The sequence below is a fragment of the Strongylocentrotus purpuratus genome, unplaced genomic scaffold (genome assembly GCF_000002235.5).
Source record: "Strongylocentrotus purpuratus isolate Spur 01 unplaced genomic scaffold, Spur_5.0 spur5_scaffold_1, whole genome shotgun sequence".
Classification (NCBI taxonomy): domain Eukaryota; kingdom Metazoa; phylum Echinodermata; class Echinoidea; order Camarodonta; family Strongylocentrotidae; genus Strongylocentrotus; species Strongylocentrotus purpuratus.
In genome coordinates this window covers 36941553-36962084 of record NW_022145594.1, presented here as the reverse complement: position 1 = coordinate 36962084, position 20532 = coordinate 36941553, and the positions used below count along the sequence as shown (strand labels likewise).

The 20532-nt window shown below is 36.5% G+C and overlaps 1 protein-coding gene across 1 annotated transcript in view; it reads right to left on the bottom strand.

Annotated features, from left to right (window-relative positions):
• LOC100890655 (rho guanine nucleotide exchange factor 11) overlaps nucleotides 1-14009 on the bottom strand; it is a 28632-nt gene extending 14623 nt beyond the window's left edge. Inside the window, exons 1-5 of the mRNA XM_030978754.1 lie at nucleotides 13614-14009; nucleotides 12882-13073; nucleotides 6259-6366; nucleotides 4095-4193; nucleotides 2240-2282 (exon numbers count right to left, since the gene is read on the bottom strand). Of these exons, the coding sequence (XP_030834614.1) occupies nucleotides 2240-2282; nucleotides 4095-4193; nucleotides 6259-6366; nucleotides 12882-13073; nucleotides 13614-13880 (709 nt within the window). The 5' untranslated portion in view covers nucleotides 13881-14009. The remainder of the gene's footprint in view (nucleotides 1-2239; nucleotides 2283-4094; nucleotides 4194-6258; nucleotides 6367-12881; nucleotides 13074-13613) is intronic.
• Nucleotides 14010-20532: the final 6523 nt, after the last annotated feature.

The following is a 20532-nucleotide window of genomic DNA, read 5'->3' as shown; positions in this document are numbered from 1 at the left end:
ATATTATGTTTGATCTGATTTGATTTCTCCACAAGATTTCGTTCTTTTCGGTGGAATGTGTTTCCTGTAAAGTTACATCCTTTTTTAACTTTAACAGGAAATTGAAGTATCGCTTCCTAGCCTTGAAGTCCCCTAATCCATTTACATTATGCGTCATTAATTTCAAATCCATTGTCCATCATGTAACCATCAAATGTTGGTCCCACTATTTCAAACAAAAAACATAAACAGTTACAATAGGAAAAAATGCACAAAAAAAGGTGTGCATGAGGTTGTTCCCTCAGCCTCTTTCATCGTAGCTCAAGCGACACATCGCGTTGTTAAAAATTATCTGATATAACCCTCCTTGTTCAACAAACTTAATCAAAAGTGCCTTTTGTTGTTTTATCATCTTGCTCTTTCCTTACTTGTTGCTTTAATTCTTCTTCTTTCTGTTGATGGTGTCTTTAATTTTCAACCTTTCTTAAACTCCACTTCCTTCTGTGTTTGCTTGTCGCGGTAGAAGAGCCTTGCTGGATATTTGAAGTAAGCCCTTCCGTGCTCTTCCTTCAGCTTCTGTCTGGTATGTGACATCTTCTTTCGTAGGTCTCTTATCTCCTTAGGTAGCATTTCATCAATGAAAATGGGTTTTTCCTTGTCCTCATACACAAAAGGTTTGTTTTTTAGGAGTTTTCTGGCACTTGCGAGGATGGCACTTCTCGTCGTGTACCGATTGAAAGCCACCATTATGGGGCGAGGAGCCCCTCTTTTAGATGCCAGCCCAGAGCGATGCGCTCTCTCTATACGTAGGTCTTGCCCCTGCATATCCAGATGTGACTCTGCAAACGACTGGATCAGCCCTTCACAATTTCCTTTCTCACAGCCCTCAGGAAAGCCAAAGTAAACAGCTGTGCATCTCATTTCTCTAGCTGCAAGATCAACCAAACGTTCCTTCATTCTTTGATTTTCTTTCTCAAGCTCTTTTACTCTGTCTTTTGTTTCATTAAGCTCAAAATCATTGTGCTGTTGTTTGTCTTTCAATTCGTCGATGTCTTTCCTGTTTTCGCCCATCTTCTGCAGAGCCACATCTAGTCTGGATGTCAAGTTATTATTCATTTTGTCCACTTTACTGTTTGTATTGTCTATTTTGTTAATAATCGTCATAAGCAATTCCTTTGTATCATTAGCTGCGGTGTTACTTGCCTGATCTCCGTTGCCGTTTGTTCGTCGTTTCTTGTCAACATGGTCCATCGTACTGATGGCAGATTCCACGCCCAGAGCTTCGGGGATAGATTTATCGATGTGACCGGCAGGTACTTCACTCATACTTTGAGTATCCATTTTGTCCCCGCTACTGTCCATAATTTATGTTTCTTTATCTGATTTGTCTCCAGGTTGTTCAAAGTATTTAGCGATGGTATTTAGGTTCTCTAAGATCCTTTTCCTAGCAGACATTTCTGCTTTTTTTCCTCGGGTTTTCTCACTTCGCAAAAATGCATGTTGTCTCTAGAAGTGCGCCATCTTGAGCTCCATTTACATTGCTATTACCAATTCCTTTTCAATTTCAATTTCCACTTTCATTTACAATTCCATTTCCATTTCCATTTCCATATCCATTTCCAATTCCATTTCCAACTCCATTTCCATTATCATTTCATTTCATATTTACATTCATTTTTAATTTTCATTTCTATAGATTCTTGAAAGTTGATGGATCCATTTACTACATAAAAGAAAAAACATCCAAAAAAGTAAAAAGACAATTGTTGAAATGGGATGATACAAAATAGATCTTAAAATCCATTTAATTTTTTTTTCTAGACAGGTTTTCATCATCTAACTGGTTCTATCAGATTCATAGAATCCATTACGATTCTAAAAAAATTAAACAAAAATCCTTGTTGTTAGACTTTGAAAAAAGCATGCTAAATTTTCAACACATCAATGAATAAAAGGGTGCTTGCATTAATTATTTCTTACAAAATGCTTTTATATAGGTTCCTGTACGTTTAACAGTTATGTACTTTTCCTGTGTGGGTTTCTTTTTAAATGATAATAGTTGTCAAATATATTTGGTGATATGTAATTTTGTAGTCTGATAATATGTCAATTTAATACCATAATAATTTTTTAAATTATGACACAATATGTCTTGTATATATTGTGTTATCTGTACTGAAGCTGCATGTGAAATGTGAAACCAATGAACTCAAACTTCAAACTCGAAACCATACAAAGTGTTGATACTTTCGCAACTTACCTATATTGTTCACTAGACTCTCTTCCATCTGTATTCTTAGAGGCTGGATGTTTTCAAAACAAGAGACAGAAAGGTGCACAAGATGTATTATCAGTGATTTGATATGGTCATCAGAACAATGACAGCAATCAAGATATGAGGATGGTATTTATTTACATGTATTTTTAGAAATATACTGCGAGGAAAGACACACATTGAAAGAATACATCAACGTCTACATGACTGAAAACATAACAATCAATTAAGCATTATCAAAAGGCAAACCAGAAGGGTGGTTTTACTGTCAATTTCACTACATAACTATATCTTTTGGTAACAATCAGTAATTTATTCATCATATTATTTCTGTCACAATCCTTTTACTTCATTTACTCAACCCTTCTTATTGGCTATGAATTTAGGAATGTCCCCTACTTATCCCTGCACTTTTTACTTAACCCTGATAAGGACGGGGGGGGGGTATAATGGCCCCTCCCTGTCAAATTGTTGCCGCTGCATCAAAACCCCTAACCTGTGGCGCTGAAATTTCATGAGTTTTTTCCTCATGTCTCCCACACATTTTAATACCAAATTTATTATGGGCGGACCTATGGTTCGGGTGTTAGGTGACAAAATATCATTACATGTCAATCAAAATATGTAATTCTCACAAATGTGCGTGTGTAAGTATATTTATAGTTCCTATATGATCTTTATCAAAATCATGAGTGATTTAGTTCATGTAATGCAGTCATACATTCATGATTATATTTGTTTAGTATTGGCCAATTATTTTTTTATTCACATAATGAAATACATAAGAAGTTAAAAACAGTATAATACATAAGAAATTGGTAATTATAAATACAGTGCGTCCCAGAAAAAACAAAACAAAAGACTCCATGCATGGCTGATTGTCAACGAAACAAGTCTGTTGTCGATTCTGCTTGTTGCTACGGCAGGTAGCCAGTGAAAACGAATTCGTTTGATAAAATTATGGAAATGCAAGCACTACTTTAAACAAACAGAACTTTGTCATTCCTTGCTCATTTTTCCTGATTGAGGTGTCATATGAAGGGCAAAAACTCAACCTTCTAGAAATGTGATTTTATCTTTGAAATTCAGATACCGTCCGCCAAATGACTTTCTGGTTGCCTCTCTTCTTCACTCATGCGTAAAATATGCATCATATAAGTTGCATCAAATGAAAGAGGAAGATCTAAGCTTTACAAATATGTGTCATTTATTAATTATAAATGTGACTAAGTTGTGATAAAACATTGATAATTCTCGGTTTCATTTTTTCTGAGACGCACTGTATAAACGAAACTGACGCTTTTCACCCACAAAATATTGTACAAACTATAGTTTCATATGAAAACAACTTGTAGCAAACATATTTGTACCTGTGTGTGTGTATGTTTATTTGTATGATTGTATTAGAAAATATTATATTTCAATTGATTAATGTTATTACTCAACTAAAACAGCAATTTCAAATCAAATCTGCCCATGCAATATTTAAAATCACGCATTTTTGAAGAAAAAAATGCATATTGTCATCAAAATATTAATTTTTAAAAAAACATTAACAAAAATAAACTAACCATCTTATTAAAAATACTTCAATCTATCACCATGCTAATTTCCACATTAATTGGACCTCCGTAGGCCGAGATCTAAGGGGGGGGGTATAATGCCCCCCCCCCTCCCCCCCCCCCCCCCCCCCCGTCCGTATTAAGACCTCAAATAGCCCGGTATCTCCTGGTAAAAACAGTAATATATTCATCATACGATTTCTGTCACTATCCTTTTTACTTGATTTACTCAACCCTTCTAATTGGCTAGTATGAATTCAGGAATGTCCCCTACTTACCCCTGCACTTCCCAAGAAAGTTGAAAAGATGTCGTAGACCCATTTCTTCATATCCCTCAAATTACCATTGGCATATGAATCTGTTACTAGGTAGAAAAACTGTATATCAAAACAAATGCAAAGAGGGAAGAAATGAATTATACATTATTATACATGATGATTAATCAAATGTGAGTCAAGAAAATTGCTAATCTAAAATTCTTTTATTTTATTTTCCTTCTCTTTCTCTTCCTCTCTTACTTTCTCCCTCCCTGCTTCCCTCCTCCTCCTCCCTCTAATTCCTCTTTGTCTTCCTCTTCTTCGTGTTCTATAGGCTTGGTCAGCTCTCAAAGATAAGAATAACAAGTGGTCAGACCTCACGTTTTTTGCAGCAATAAAATTATTTCCCAATAGACCTGTTTATGCATACATTCTAAACAAAAGTTAATCTTGACGAGTAAAAGGATGCCAGAGGATTGTCCCACAAAGTAACAACTAAACAGGGAATTCCATCCATAAAAATGCTATGCACATTAAAAAATAGTTGATAGCGAGGGGTTTGGGAGACGATAGCCATGTTCAACGGGGCTTCCTGGTCGGCGCAGGTTTTTTCCTGCAGCAATAAATATTCCATAAATATTTGAATTACACCATTAGTTTTTCATACTCTGTTACTTGGACTCACTCGCGTAACTTCCGGAAGTGGTTGGACCCGCACTAGTCGACCTCAACCCAGGGTCGGCCTCTTAACTGCGCGGAATCTAATGTTCATTTTAGATTGTAAACAAACAACCCATGTGAAAGGTCACAGATACTCAGAGTGCCAAGTGAGAGCATCCTCACGGTCAACTACACAACCCTCCAGTCGTGTTAGCGCGTTTCTCTTGGAAAACTCCAGGAGTATTATCAGTCGGCGTAAAGGTCGACGAAGCTAAGACTACTATCGTTCAGACGGTCACTTCGCCGACCTTTACCATATTTACGCTGACTAGCACTAAACACGACCTTATGCCAACCAAAATTGCCATCGCGTCAACACGGCTAGTCATGTCTGGATAAACTGAAATACATTAGTAAAAAGGTCTACCGGTATTCATTTTCCAAATAAATAACAAGGATCCAAGTAATAGACGATTTTCAAAATGTATAAATATTTATACACATTTACCCAGCAACGGGATATTGCATTCACCCGTTATATATCCTTGCATTTCAATAATAAGAATGCAAATTGCAACATTACTTGTTGCTAGGTTGGACAAACATGATTGATTGCCCTACATAACAGGTAATGCATGCTATTAGCATTTTGACTATTACAGAAACAATTATTTGTAACAGGTGAATAAAACACGTTTGTTTCGACGCACTTCACAAGGACGTAGGCGTTTAATTTGGTTACATAACGAACATGGCCCATTTGGGAGGGATTTATTATCACAGTCATCATTATATAATCAGGGAGGTCTGACCGGGGGGAGTCTTATTATTTTGTACCATAGCGCGCCCACATTGTGTTCGCGAAGGAAACCTGGGCATGCGCACTCGCAAAGGAAACCAGCGCATGCGCACATGGAATCCGGTAGGGTTGTTAATAGGGTGAAAGTAATTATACAAATCAAACTTTCATAAACTCATTGTTAGCTCAACTTATTTATTCATGTATTTATTTATTCAGTCTTCTTTAAAAAACAGGGTAGTCCTTTCAGAGCCACAAGGCCTGCTTTTCAAAGGAGCCCTGTAGGCGAGTGACAATACATGGTAAAAATTACAACAACAACAAATAAAAACATATACTCAATACATAATACACAGTGATATACTACTAGATATCTTAGGTACTGTACTGTACTAAAACGTTTTTGTTTGTGTTAATGTAACATTAACACAAACAAAAACGTTTTAGTTTGAAAAGACAACCTACATAAAACGCAATCGGTAAGGAGTCTAAGAACTTTGGAGTAGACTTCAGGGTTCGAATCTCAGTATTTCTTTAGTTTGTTTGCCTTTATAAATAGTGAGGCAAAGCAATAAATAACCAAAGTCTAATTGTTTGTGACCTCTTTGCAAGCTTTCATAGCTTGTTATGTATGGAAAGGAGTTCAAACTGGAATCTGGGCTCGCTGTGGTACGAAAATATAAGACGCGACCAGTGGTTTAGCCTGTGGATGGCTTTTCAACTTACCAGACTTGAGGGGTCACTGTTGGATATGAGATAGTGTATGAATACTGCCATGTGTGCTGACTTCTTCTGAAGCTGATCAAGTTCATTGAATGGCCCATGGTCTTCAGGCTGTAAAAGAGTGCAATAAATAACGGTTATTATTATTCTCTATTTAGCATTCAAAAGACACACTACTGTAATGAAGACATGAGATCTAAAATAAGAAAAAATGATTCAAATTCCCCTCCTGCTCTTCCTGAAGTTGCCTGGATGGACATAAAAGGAATGTTGAGTTCCTACGACCCTTGGGCCTTTCTCACAGAAAAAACCAGGGGAAACTAGGAACATAAGAACAAAACAAAAAAACCACAAAGAAGAAAACAACACATGTATATTGTAATAGTACTCAGTCTTTATATAGCGCGTATTACAATCACTAAGCGCTTCCGAACTTGGAGATTATTACCCGGCTTTAGCTGTGCTGCCATTAAGGCGCTCTGGCATTTCAAAAAAATAATTCCTGCCAGGTACCCATTGACATCACCTGGGTTGAGTGTGACATGTGGTCAGGTGACAGGTGAAAACGCGTAGATTTTGCCCAAGAAATAAAGGTTTAGCATAAATACACCCTGTACATATATTTTTCATGGATGAAAACAGCTTCACGTCATGAAATGTCAGATTCACATGTCTACAAGTACATTGTAGCACTCAAACTTTTAGAGCCAAGACTAAATTTGGATGTCTGAATTGAAAATAGGATGCCCTATCAGTAAAGTTTTGAGAAGATATAATCTTTACTTATCAAGAATAACATTTCTCACAAACATTTTATGAAAGAGGGAAAATCATTCAAATATTTAAGGGCAACATAATATATATGATCATAAATAGTTTTTCAATGTCTTGTTCCTAGTTATATCTTTATAGAAACCTCATAATAAGATATACCTGAAACTATCACTCGTTGCGGTAGATAGCACAATATTAATTCCAATCGATATCAAGAATTAATCATGGATTCTACTTATGGCATTCTTCCATGAAATGAAGCAGTCACAAATGGCAACACAATGATTCTTTGCTATACATTCATATAACAAAAATAACACTTCTGAATAATGTAACCAAAAATAAAGAACATGTTAGTAAAAGGTGAGCTGAATTTACTAAAAGAAAGTAGTGCCCTTTAGTTAAGATGTTATTTTGTGCCAAACAATTACAAGATACACATTCTGCATTCTGAAACAGTTCAATTCAAAGAAATAAACTCACGTTCCTCATATTTAAAATTTAAAATGTTATGTCAACAAGTTAAAGATAACTGCAATATTCTTAAAATGTTAGAATTACATTTGATCACATTATTTTCTTAAGTATATCAAAACAAATGGAAATCACCTGGCGATTAATAATGTTAAAATTATTATAAGATTAGAATTACCCTTTTCTTGATACTACATACATGTAATTGCATATAATGCAGAAGTACATGTACATCTAAGCAAAGCTTACATTTTAACAAAATTTAGAAATGAAATAAATTAAATTGCACATATATATATTAAGAACTTTATTCTAAATGTATGTTAAATTGTCTCGTGAAGGGCAATCCAATCTTTGAAATAAGTTCATTTAAATAAAAGCAGAAAAATCTGAGAGACAGAATTGAAAATGTTTGATATAAATGGGACCAATATATAATAAGAAAGTTATGGATGTTTAAAATGTGAGATCACTACATCTGTGCGAATCTCAAATTGGCATTTATGTCAGTGAATTGTGATGTGGTGACGAATAACTCTCCCATTTGTCACACTCTCAAATATATCCCTAATTTCTGTTTTTCTCCCAAGTACCTTTACTCTTGGGGCACTACTCAAAATATGTAAATTAATAGTATTTTGCTCAGGAAAAGAGGAAAACATGAATGTAACATTGATATAAAGACGGCTGCATAATGCCACACACACAGGCAACACACACGCTTAACATTGAAAAAATGGAGACAATCATATCATGAACATGTAAAAGCTTAGTTTATATATGACAACATGATTTATCTTTCACATTGTCAAATTGGAAATACCCTTCTTATAAGTCTGAAATTTGAAGGGCAGCCATCTTGTATTGTTAACCAGTACCTCATACATTTGTTCTTTCTTGGATGTCTTGGAGCAAAGTATCGGATGTTCATAACTTAGGCCTCTGTTTCATTCATTTAATTTCATTTGGTTCTTTTTTTATCTTAATTTTTCTTTTCTTTTTTTACCCAGCATGATAGCCACGTTGGTATTCATAATGTTCTTCCAACGGGCCCTGCAATTGTTACTATCCCAGCATTGCCATTTGAATAAACCTGGGTCAAGAGGGACAAATGTGGGTGAAACACCTAGTCCAAGGATGTAAGCACCGAGCAAGATTTGAACCCAGGACCTCTCGTATATGAGCCTTCACCAATGACCACAGAACCAGATGAATCTGGTAATATACATAATAATAATAACGTGTCTTGTTTACAGCCTTATCAGTATAAATACTGTTCTCCCAGAGGGCCCTTATATCATATTATTAACCCGCCTTTAGCCTAGCTACCATGAGAAGGCGCTCAAGCATTCAAGGAAATTCTCCCTACAGGATACCCATTTACTACACCTGGGTGGAGAGTGGCAAATGCAGATTAATATCTTGCCAAAGGATATATGTGCCGCAGTGGGGCCAAACCGCGAACCATGTGATTCACAGTCCAGCGACGAATCCACTTGACCTTGACATCTCTACTTCAAATAGTAGTCTCCAGGGTGAAAAATTTCAGGGTTTGGTTAACAGGACCAGTATCACGTTTCATCTCTTCTATTTATTAATGTTTAATTAATGTTTTATGGAGGGTTTGGGAGAAATAAAGATGTATCATTTCGATCTTCATAAAGGACACATCCCTGCTTGTCCCAAACCCACATTAGTGTTGAGCCCTGTGAAGATTGTTTATGAATAATTTATACCTTATCGACAGCATAGCCTTATTGCCATGGTAAGTAATATTGCAGATTTATTCTACATGTAATCAATAAGCCTTTATGCATCTGCACAGATTTATAGATGTAGAAAGTGATTCTTTCAGCAATACGGTGTATAATGAAACAGATTGCAGCATTGCAGCTAAAGGGTAAATTGCTATCATGTCAGTATATCGACCCTTCCACATTATGCAAGGTTGTATTAAAAGTAATATATAGGTTGATCCTGAAACCTTGCCCGCCATAGAATAGAACAGGATATGACCTTTGAACTTCCTTTGTCAGCTATGATTTTGGCAGATGTTTATATCACCTTAATGAATAAATTTGTGTGGACTTTTTAGAATGTATAGCAGTGCCTCTTGATGTGGTGATGCTGACGTATGTTGGTGTAGCTTATACATGATACAAGAGAGTGACATAAGACCTTATCAGCAGTATAGCGTACCATCTACGTCTTCTGTTAAAAGCCAGAAGGCCATAGCTATGCATATTGTGCTCCGTTTTCTACTTATTCAGTTAAACCCGATTCTAGGTCTAAGATCAAATTTAACAAACAAAAATTCAGACCTCGGCTAACTCCCTTGGTTAAACCCAATTTTGAAGGGAAAAGGGTTAAAGGAAACCTCACCCCAAAGAATATGGTAGGTGTATTTATGCTGAAAGACAGGGTTTATCCCTGCCTATCATTCCTTACGAGAATGTAGAAGAGATCTATGAACTATTTTTCTGTACTCCTTTCCTGCACACCCAGCCCCTATGTTATTAAAGAAGACCTAAAAGCTTAATTGAATAATCTTTCACAGATGTTCGCATCATTGGTCTCACTTAATTGGCATAAGATGGCAAAGTTTCTGACTTCTGAATGTGTTGATAGATATTTGAATACTATTCTAAAATCGTATTACTAAAGTTATTAGCTATACAAATGCAATAATTCTTCTTTCTCTGCAGAATTCCAAAATAATTCTGTATGCTCTCATCCTACCGGCTCCTACATCTACTCCCGTGGATGGAGCGGCAGTCTGGAATGAATGATCTTTCTGCTGATAAGGTCTTGTGTTGGTGGTATCGTAAACAATCCTAAACCTACAACCTCTTGAGATAATGTCAAGTCCTTTGAAGTGACTTGTGAAAAAAATCAGTGCATGGATGGATAGATTTTTATACCAAGCTTTGATCCCAAACTTGGTTGATATTTTATTTTTCTATTTTTGTTCATGTTTTATTCTCTTTCTTTTTCTTTTTACTTTATCATTAAAATACATCTGTGCTCATGCAAAGTTAGGGAATCCCCCTGATTTCGGATTAAGTAATCTGAAAGTCACTGTTATAATAGAACTGCACTCTACAAAATGAAAGTGCAATGTTTTAGTGGTCTTATTTTGGATATTTCTTTTGGAGAATTTGAAGTCTCCCTCTATCAGTGCAATAGAATACCGTAATTAACGGTGTATTAACCACACCTTTTTGCCGCCGAAATTTTTTTTCTTCGATTTATGCCCCTCCACCTAGCGCTATATGCCTGGCAATGTCTCCCAGCTCAGTAATCGGTGTGTTGACTCACCACTCGGAAACTAGAACAACACTCAAATTTGTCTGTCATCTTGGTTTGAAAGTAATCTTTCTGATAGATTTCAATTTGTAGTTTATAATAATAATTCCTCCAATTTTTCTTCTATTACACGGCGTACCACAAGGTTCTATCCTAGGCCCTCTACTGTTTTTTAAGTCGGCAAAAAAAAAAGTCAGCAATTTTTTTTTTTTTTTTTTTTAGGGCGAAAAAGAGGGGTGCGGTTAATACACGAGGGCGGTTGATACAACGTTAATTACGGTATATATTACCCTGTAGTATAATAATATCTAAATGTAACTATAAATCCTTTATAATAAATCACTTTAAATAGTGTAAGTACTAAAGAAATATCCAAATAAACCTTTACATTCTATTTTTAGTGGAACATTTTAAATCATTGTCCATAATTGTCTTAAAATTAAATTGTCTCCCAGCCTAAGATACTGAACGTCACAAAGTCACATGACCCGCAATACCTCAAGTGATTGGACGGTTTGAACTCTTTGCGAAACCAAACGATGATGAATGCAACACAAACACACATATCAAGCTCAAACAAGGACAAAAGCATGAAACAGTCTATCAATCTTGGAGCAAAATGCAGAATTGACTTTTAGGTAAAATGATGCATTTCGACTTACTTCCGGAGCCGATGGAACTTCGACTGCGCGCAGTCGAAAGTGATGCCTCCATCATAGAGCAATTTTACAAACCATAACGGAATAAATATTTCAAATTCAAGTTCGGTTGTAATCCATTAACAGGATCTCAGAATATCATGATTACAAGCTATTTCTCATATACATGTATGACCCTTCGATCTTTGAACTCATGACCCCAAATGCAAAATACATACATGTCTTGAGTTTGATGGTAATCCATCCATCGGTTCTAATGATAATGCAATCACAAGCCATTTTTGCACACATGAGCCCCATGACCTTTGACCTTGACCTCATGACCCCAAAATCTAATCAATTCATTGGCTCTGCAAGATACATACATGACCTAAGTTTGGCGGGAATCCATCAATTGGTTCTTGAGATAACATGATCACAAGCTATTTTTACATACATAATGAGCCCTGTGACCTTTGACCTCGTGACCCCAATATCTAATCAGTTCATTGGCTCTACAAGTTACATACATGACCAAAGTTTGGTAGGAATCCATCCGTCGGTTCTTGAGATAACGCGATTACGAGAACGGGACGTACGTACGTACAGACGTACGTACGGACGGACAACCCGAAAACATAATGCCTCCGGCTACTTCGTAACGGAGGCATAAAAAGGTGCACAGCTCAAACAACCACATATACAACTAAGAATAAAGTATGAAAATAAAGAAGGGAATAAATTAGTAAAAAGACCTGAAATCTGTATTGTTTAAATAAAGAGCAACAAATATACTACATGGATTGAGCATGAACTTAAAACACACACTAACATATTTTGGAGGTTACGTGACTATAGAGAGAGAAAGAGAGAGAGAGAGAGAGAGAAAGAGAGAGAGAGAGAAAGAGATAGAGGATAGATAGTAGCCAGTTTGTTGTTGGATCGGAAGTTTGCCTTGCCCATATACATGATGTTCTTCATACATAACTAAAATGACCCCCAAAATGCTAACTATTTGAGAGAATCCTGTTGACGACTTTTACTTTTTGTAGTTAAAAACTATGTGTATATAAAGCCTAGTGTTTAATCAACCATGGTAAACTTACCTGCCAAATATTGGATTGTCTTCTTCCAAAGACATAATATCCTTTGGATGTGATAACTAAACTTCATTGAAAAAAAGTTATCATTTGTTAGGATCATGTCAACAAAGCATTTTGTCTACCACATATTTATCTTTCTAAACAGTGCTATTTAATTGTGACAATTATAATTGTGGCGTAACAATTTGTGTTGCTGTAGTTTACCTTTACTTGAGTTAAGAAAGTGATATGTTCGTGATTTTAATATGTACAGCGCCATGAGCGTCAGAGCCCGGCGGATCCTGGCGCGATATAAATATCCATATTATTATTATTATTATAGATATCTTACCGGTTCAGTATCGAAGTGGAAGTCGTCTTCGTCTATACACATGATTTTCATCTGGCCCTGGCCCTGAGGTGGGGGTCCAGGGGCGTGGAGGGAGTGCACCTCGGAGACTGCAGGGGCGCTGAACAAATCGATCCTCTCGACGGTAGCCATCTGGAACTGAGGCATGTCCGCAGAGTCGGTCGTCACTCTGGCCTGCTTGGTGAGAAAAGATGATCAAACCAAATTATACATTATACGGCATAATGATGAAGGTCATAAAGATGATGATGACGATGATTAGGATACTGATGATAAGGACGATGATGGTGAGGCTAAAGTGCTAGCATTTGAAGGACAAAGAATTTTTGGACGTTCATTACTCAAACAATATCAATGGTACCATACCCAACATGGAAGGCTGTAAATCCAAACTATTCCAAACTATTTACGAAACCTTGTTATGCCTTATACACCAGCTGGTAGTCTAAGATCATCACACCAGCATCTTCTTAAGATCCCCATGACCTGAGTGCCTGTGGTGAAAGGGTCTTTTCAGCTGCAGCATCTTCTCTTTGGAATAATTTACCATTTAATTTGAGAATCAAAACTTCCTTAGAGACCTTTAAATCCAAGCTGAAATCTCATCTTTTTCAACAATACCCTGTACTTGCACAACCACACTCATCCAAACTCTCTTATTCTTTCTATTTTTCTTGTGCGCCTCGGAATAGAATTGTCTAGATAGATACTTACATCTGATTCTAGCACACTGGCCTCTACCACTCCTTCCATAGGGGTGACAGACTCCATGCCAAGCATCTTAGAGGTAGCTGCCTCGCCATCTTCAAACTCGGGATCCATCGCCTCTCCTGGTAATGACTTGGTCTGATAAGAGAAAGAAGACAAATAACATGGATAATATTGCATTCTTGTGCTCATGCTATAGTGTGATTCAACGTCCCAATGTGCTTTCAAAGAGCTTTGGAAATTATCATCATATTGCATTCTTGTGTAGCTCATGCTACATTGTGTACAACATTCCTATGTGCTTCCTAGGAGCTTTGGAAATTATCATCCTGGTTTCAGCACCATCAACCATCATCAATGCACAGAGGATTTCAAGGAATATCATACAAGTGTCCATTTACATCACCTGGGTGGATAGCGACAACTCTAGATCGATGCCTTGCAGAAGGACATTAGTGCTGTGGCAGGGATAAGGTGATCTTATTTCATGGGAAGTAACTACAGGCCAGTTTCTCAAAACCAGCATGAGTCTATATTCTTGGAGATTCCATAGCGACACAAACTTAAATAAATACGCGTTTAGATGAACCTATCGATAAAGGTCACTTATCTATTCCTCTTCTGGACAGGTCGGACTGTATTATTAGCCTTCCTATTGCTTCAGAGTCTTTCCTTTCAGTTCCTTCTCGCCTCTTGACTTTGCTTTCCCAAACTGTCTGCCTTGCTGCTTCTTTGGCCCGAGACAGACTTAATCATTACTTCTGATATCAAACCTTTCCAAGCATATGACCTTTCTTACCCACTCTATTGCCTCAAGGTCTTTCCTATGTTTCTCGCCACCGTTAACTGGTTCAACCACACTGACTTTAACCTCCCTCATCCTCAATTGTTCTCTCAAGTTTATTGCTGTGCAAGTGAACGTTCTGAAAAACCGGTCTCTAAAGGCCGTCATTTTCTTTTCCCCTTTGGTGGTCTTTGTTGACAGTTGTACTGTATTCTTACCCTTCCTATCGCCTCAAGTTCTTTCCTTGTTTCTTGCCACCGGTAAGTGGTTCAACCACACTGAATTTAAACTCCCAAATCCTCTATTGTTCTCTCAAGTTTATTGCTGTACAATTGAATGTTCCGAAAAACCGGTCTCTAATGCCTCAGTCACACCTTTGTGTATTTGGCTTGCGTCTTGCTGCGTATTTATGGCAAGCGGTTTTAACATTTATTGATTTTTCTGTAGTAAAGCAATGGTAATTCTTGATATCAAGAAATAGGAATAAATGTTAGAACGGTTGCCATAAATATGTTTATTGCTGTGCAAGTGAACGTTCTGAAAAACCGGTCTCTAAAGGCCGTCGTTTTCTTTTCCCCTTTGGTGGTCTTTGTTGACAGTTGTACCGTATTCTTACCCTTCCTATCGCCTCAAGGTCTTTTCTTGTTTCTTGCCACCGGTAAGTGGTTCAACCACACTGAATTTAAACTCCCAAATCCTCTATTGTTCTCTCAAGTTTATTGCTGTACAATTGAATGTTCTGAAAAACCGGTCTCTAATGCCTCAGTCACACCTTTGTGTATTTGGCTTGCGTCTTGCTGTGTATTCACCCCCGTTTCTTTTGTTTCCCTTTTACTCTTTTTTGTCTTTTTCCGCCTTTTCTTTCTTTTCCTTTCTTTCCTCTCCTCCCTCTTTTTCTTTTTTCTCTTTCTTTCTTCTCTTATCTTTCCTTTCTTTTCCTTTCTTTCCTTTCTTTTCCTGTCTTTCTTTTCTTTTCCTTTTCTTTTTTCTTTTCTTTCCCTTTCCCTCTCTTTTTTCCCCTCCCCCTTTTCTCTTTTTTCCTGACGGCAGCGCAATTTTACCGACAATATCCTGACAGGTGGAGGGGTGTCGCACCCCTCACACACCCCCCTCCCCCTTGGCGACGCCCCTGAATGCGTGTTGAAGAACCCATCTAGAAAGGCCACCTGTCTGTAGTGGCCACATTTTGTTTTTCCTGTGGATGGCCTTATCAGATAGGTTTGACTGTATTTGTTTTTATTTCATATAAATTAGGAGAATTTGAAAAATTGAATCTAAAACCTACCGTACTTACACTACAAACACCCATTTTAGTATAATACCGTGGGTAAAGCAAGCTTATAGACTTTACGATGTAAATGCACAGACTAATGCATATTCATTTTTAGTAATTTGAGCTAGTTTTTAATTATTTAATTCTTTATAAATCTGTTTCTAGTCCTGTTTGGATGTTTGCCCATTCAGATTGAAAGAGACAAGATATCACAAAACAAAAAACATACAGCATGCAAATTGTTAGGCAAGTTAATGAAAATATGCAAAAAAGAAATTATGTCAGGCAGAAAAGAATGAACTTATTTCTTTTTCTATTATGAAGAAAGATATGATACACATTAGATTGGGGAAAAGACTGCTGAAACTATTTGAGGTTTACATTTATGGCAATGGTGAATAAATCAGGGCTCAAATTAATCCAAGGCCACCAAGGCCATGGCCGTGGATGCCCCTTTGATTGGCCTCAATGCCCCTCTCATTGGCCTTGGAGATTTTTTCAGCCCTTTCCAATTCTTCCTATTTGTGCTGTAATATAGGAATGTGCCCTTCAGAAAAGTGGCCTTGCCCTAAAAATATTAAAATTTTAGGCCTGATAAGTTATAGAAACTTCAGATTTATTGTTTGATTCCGTTACATAAGCTTTAGCATTTACAGTCCATGTATATCATTAGGGGATACAAAACATTTGTTGTTGTTGTTGTTGTTATCATTGTGATCAAATAAAGTGAAAGCAGCAACTTTCACTTTCTTTAAATAGCAAAAGGAAAATTATATATTTTGTTAAAATGAGGATTCACTCATGTAAAGACAGACTCTATACAGCAACTAAAATTTCTTTTAGGCGATCAGCAAGCATTTTATTTTATAGGACATTTTCAATGGTACATGTATTTGTTTTGTCTCAGAAACCCTGAGATTCAAGTTTGGAGAGCTTTTATTTCATTTCATTGATTTCACTCTCTTTTAAAAAACATCAAAATATATACATGTTTGTTCATTATCAACATAAGATAAAAGGAAGGATTATTGTAGGGTGGTTGCAGTAAAGTTTCACAATCTGAAAGCATTGAGTTTTGAAAGACAGTGCAAAGGTATGGATTTTATTTGTTTTATCTCAGAAACCTGAAAAATTTGCAGAGCAATTATTGTTGGGCAATTCCAGAGTGAGCAGATCTCATTTTAAATAGTGTCACTTTTGACAGTTTCGTTTGACACTCTCACAGATTGTAACGACTGTCCTCAGAGCACAGATGCTCTTTTTGAAAAAATAAATGACGGTTAAATTTGGAGTATTATATTTTTGTTAACCCATTGACTGCTTAATGTACTCATTCCCCTAGGTTTGTTATAAACACCACTCTGTTCTCATAACCGATGGGTTGAAGTAGGTATGCAAAATACGTGTATCACTGCCGAAAATATGTGTATCTATTCAAGGAAGAAGAAAAGAAAGGGGGGGGGGCAGAAAATATGAATATATCAGTTAAGGAGGCAGGTTGTTGGTGTTGTTCTTGTTCTTGTCAACATCACAGTTATCAATATCAGTGTTGTTGTCGTTGCCATCAGAGGTAGCGGTAATGGTGATGGTAGAGGCAGCTTTTTACATGTTTTATTTATATTTGTTTAACCACAGCACAGAAAGGGTTAAGCACTAGTGCTAAGGAGGAATGAAAAAAGACCTTATGGAGAACAAACTGCAATCAAAGAGGACAAAGACTACAATTCTATCTCATACGAACCTGCAAAAAAAAGTTCTTGCTATTTTAGCCTCTCACACCTAAATGTATTCTGCCAAGTGACCTTCCACCCCCTTTTTTTTGGGGGGGGGGGGACATTCATGGTTATTAGTCTGTGGTACTAATGAAAAAATTGCAGTATATAATATTCCCTAATAAGTTATCACCACTGTTATTGAATATTCAAAGCTTTAAAAGCTCCATAGGCACACACACAAAATGCATGTACCTAACTTTTTCAGGGACATATTGTTCCTGTAAGAAAGAGTAATTCTGAGTAAAATGGAAATAAACAGACCTGTATCTGCAGACAAATGAAATCACTATCATTTGTCAGTTTCATTTGACATAGATTTCATTGAGCAAAGCAGATCAGACATCACTCAAAAAATGATCGGCTCTCTATGAAGGCTGATTGTAGGGAGAAAATTTGTGAGTCTTCCTAAATTCAATCTCATTTGCCCGTTTATTGGTGAACAGTGGATTAGCCGACAAAGCTTGGGACTTGACTCGATATTTAGCCCGACACCAGTGAAAAAGAGAGAGATTGAGAAAGAGAAAGAGATTGAGGGAGAGAGAGAGAGAGAGAGAGAAAGAGAAAAAGAGACAAAAACAAAAGAAAAGGAAGTGTCTTGTGTATATATTAAGAAAAAGGGGGAGAAAGAGTCAAGAAACAAATTAGACCTCCAGAAACAAAGATAAGAGAGAGAAATAGATGGAGAGGTAAAAGGGGGCAGAGAAACACACTTAGAGATGTACAGAATCAGAGGGACAGAGGCAGAAAAAGACAAAGAGACGGACAAAAACAAAGAGAAATGGAGACAGGCAGACAGACAGAAACAATAAGAAAAGGGAGAGCAGAAAAGAGAGACTGTAACATGAAAGATGCCGACAGGTAAACTAACAACTAACCAAACATCACATAAGCTAGGCCCTGCTACGTGCTACCTATAGAGAGTTGCGACTGATTTGAATCCATTACAAGTCCAAACTAATATCTTAGGAGTACACAGCTGCCATCAATTCAAATTAATTGCAACTTTCTATAAGATTACGGCTAGGATCTTGGAACCAAACCCTAAATGTAGTAGTCAGGGATGCCAGTTAGAATTGATCAGAGGGCCTGAAAATCACCTAGAATAAGCTATTTTGTACACAAAAAAGCCTAAACTATGGTCTAAAAATAACTCACCAGGGCCTGAATTCAGGCTATTGCCTGAAAACTGGCATCCTTAAATAGTGCATTTCAACACATTCAACAGGGGTACATTCATGATAAAATCACTTCAAATTGTATTGATCAAATAACTTTAATAGAGAATCTTTTTTAAAGGAAGGTAAAAGTTTCTTTTACAAAACTGAAATTTGAATAACCACAGATAATTTTCACAATGTTCCTGTCATTTGCATTTGTACACATCCTAAATAGCCCCCCCCCCACCCAAAGGCCATTAAAAAAAAATGCTCATAAATTTACATCGCTATACTATACACGATTTATGTACATGATATGCATTGCACTTATCTGAACCTAGTCAACAATCATTCCGTTGAGTTTTGGGGATTAACTTTAAAAAAAAAAAATTGTAAGCAAATTTATAAACTCAAAAAGGAAAACAAAACAACAAAATCAAACTGATGCTAAATGTTAAAACAACAAATATATTAGCAACTTCTTTAAAAAAAATCAACCCAAGGCAATTTCAATAGCCTAGTGTGTCACCTATTGAAATGTGTGATCATGACAATGACATATGACGTAATCTGAACATCATATCTATGGAATGTACAATAGGGTGTTGAAATTACCCTTGAGTTGAATTTTATAAGTAGCTGCCATTATGTTAACATTTCACTTTCAATGAACAAAGGACTAAGGAAACCTAAAGAAAATGTTATTTGAAGAAAATCAAATAGAATATAACTCCACTACAACATGAAAAGCAACGCACAAAAATAAGTAAATAAAAACAAATTGAACAGGTAATGTTGAATGATAAAACTTTCCCTTTAAACCAGTGATTTATGAAAAGGTTGGATGAATTGGTATGATTTTTATCTATACAGTATGATTGACGATTTAAGAAAAAAAGTATACAAAGCATGACTGCAGATACTTTGATGAAAAAAGCTCAATGAAATACTACCGACATGGGGGGGGGGGGATCCATACAAAATTGCTACTTCTTTTCATGAAAAATTTACTTTCAGTACGCGTAAATCTATCTATCTATTAAATCAGGATACTACTGTTGACAAAATACATGGGAGCAGTTAAATATTTAGCTCTGGAAATCTCCCAAAGAACTGTGGATACAAATTATCAAGCATCACTTAGAGAATATCGCTTTTACATATATATAAACCAAATCCCAAAAAGGAGGTCCCGCACACAGAAAAGTTTTTTTTTTTACACTGGCGGATAGGTATTAGGTTTAGGGTTACAGCACACATGTAGTACATTTCAGAGCAATTAATTACCAAAGTTGAAAGAGCGACTAGAAATATTTCATTTTTTTAATACATTTTGCAACTTTTATAGCTTTATCATTCTTTCTAATCCATCCCACATTTACCGGTACATGTATATTTTCAATTCCTTTCCTGCATTAAGTATTCTCAACAGTGTTAGCGGATTTATACATGACATTTCACGGGCGGCGACTACTACAGCATTTGCAAGTTTAAATTATTTATCAAGTAATTTCCATTTTCTCTATGCTAATCGGAATAAAGCTTAAGTAGAATTTAAAAATTTAAAGAAGATATATGCCAGCAGGGTTCAGAATGTTTTCTGGGACACAATATTGCTTTCTAAAATCTACGCAACACTCAATGCATATTCGTTTTTATAGGTTTCTCTCTCAAGTGATGTACCAAGATAGGAATTTAATTTGCTCTAGTTAAGTATGAATAATTTTAGTTATGTAAAATGCTTTTAATTACTATGAAAATACCTTGATCAATGCAGGGACTAGCCTTTTGACAAGGCCTCGTGACTCTGGCTAAGCGGCTGAGATGAGTCTAGATACCCGGGGTGAACGCGCGACCGAGTGACGACCGTCACGAGGCCTTTTGCAATGTAGATATCACTGCTCCGCATGAATTACTCATAGATACATATTAGCAT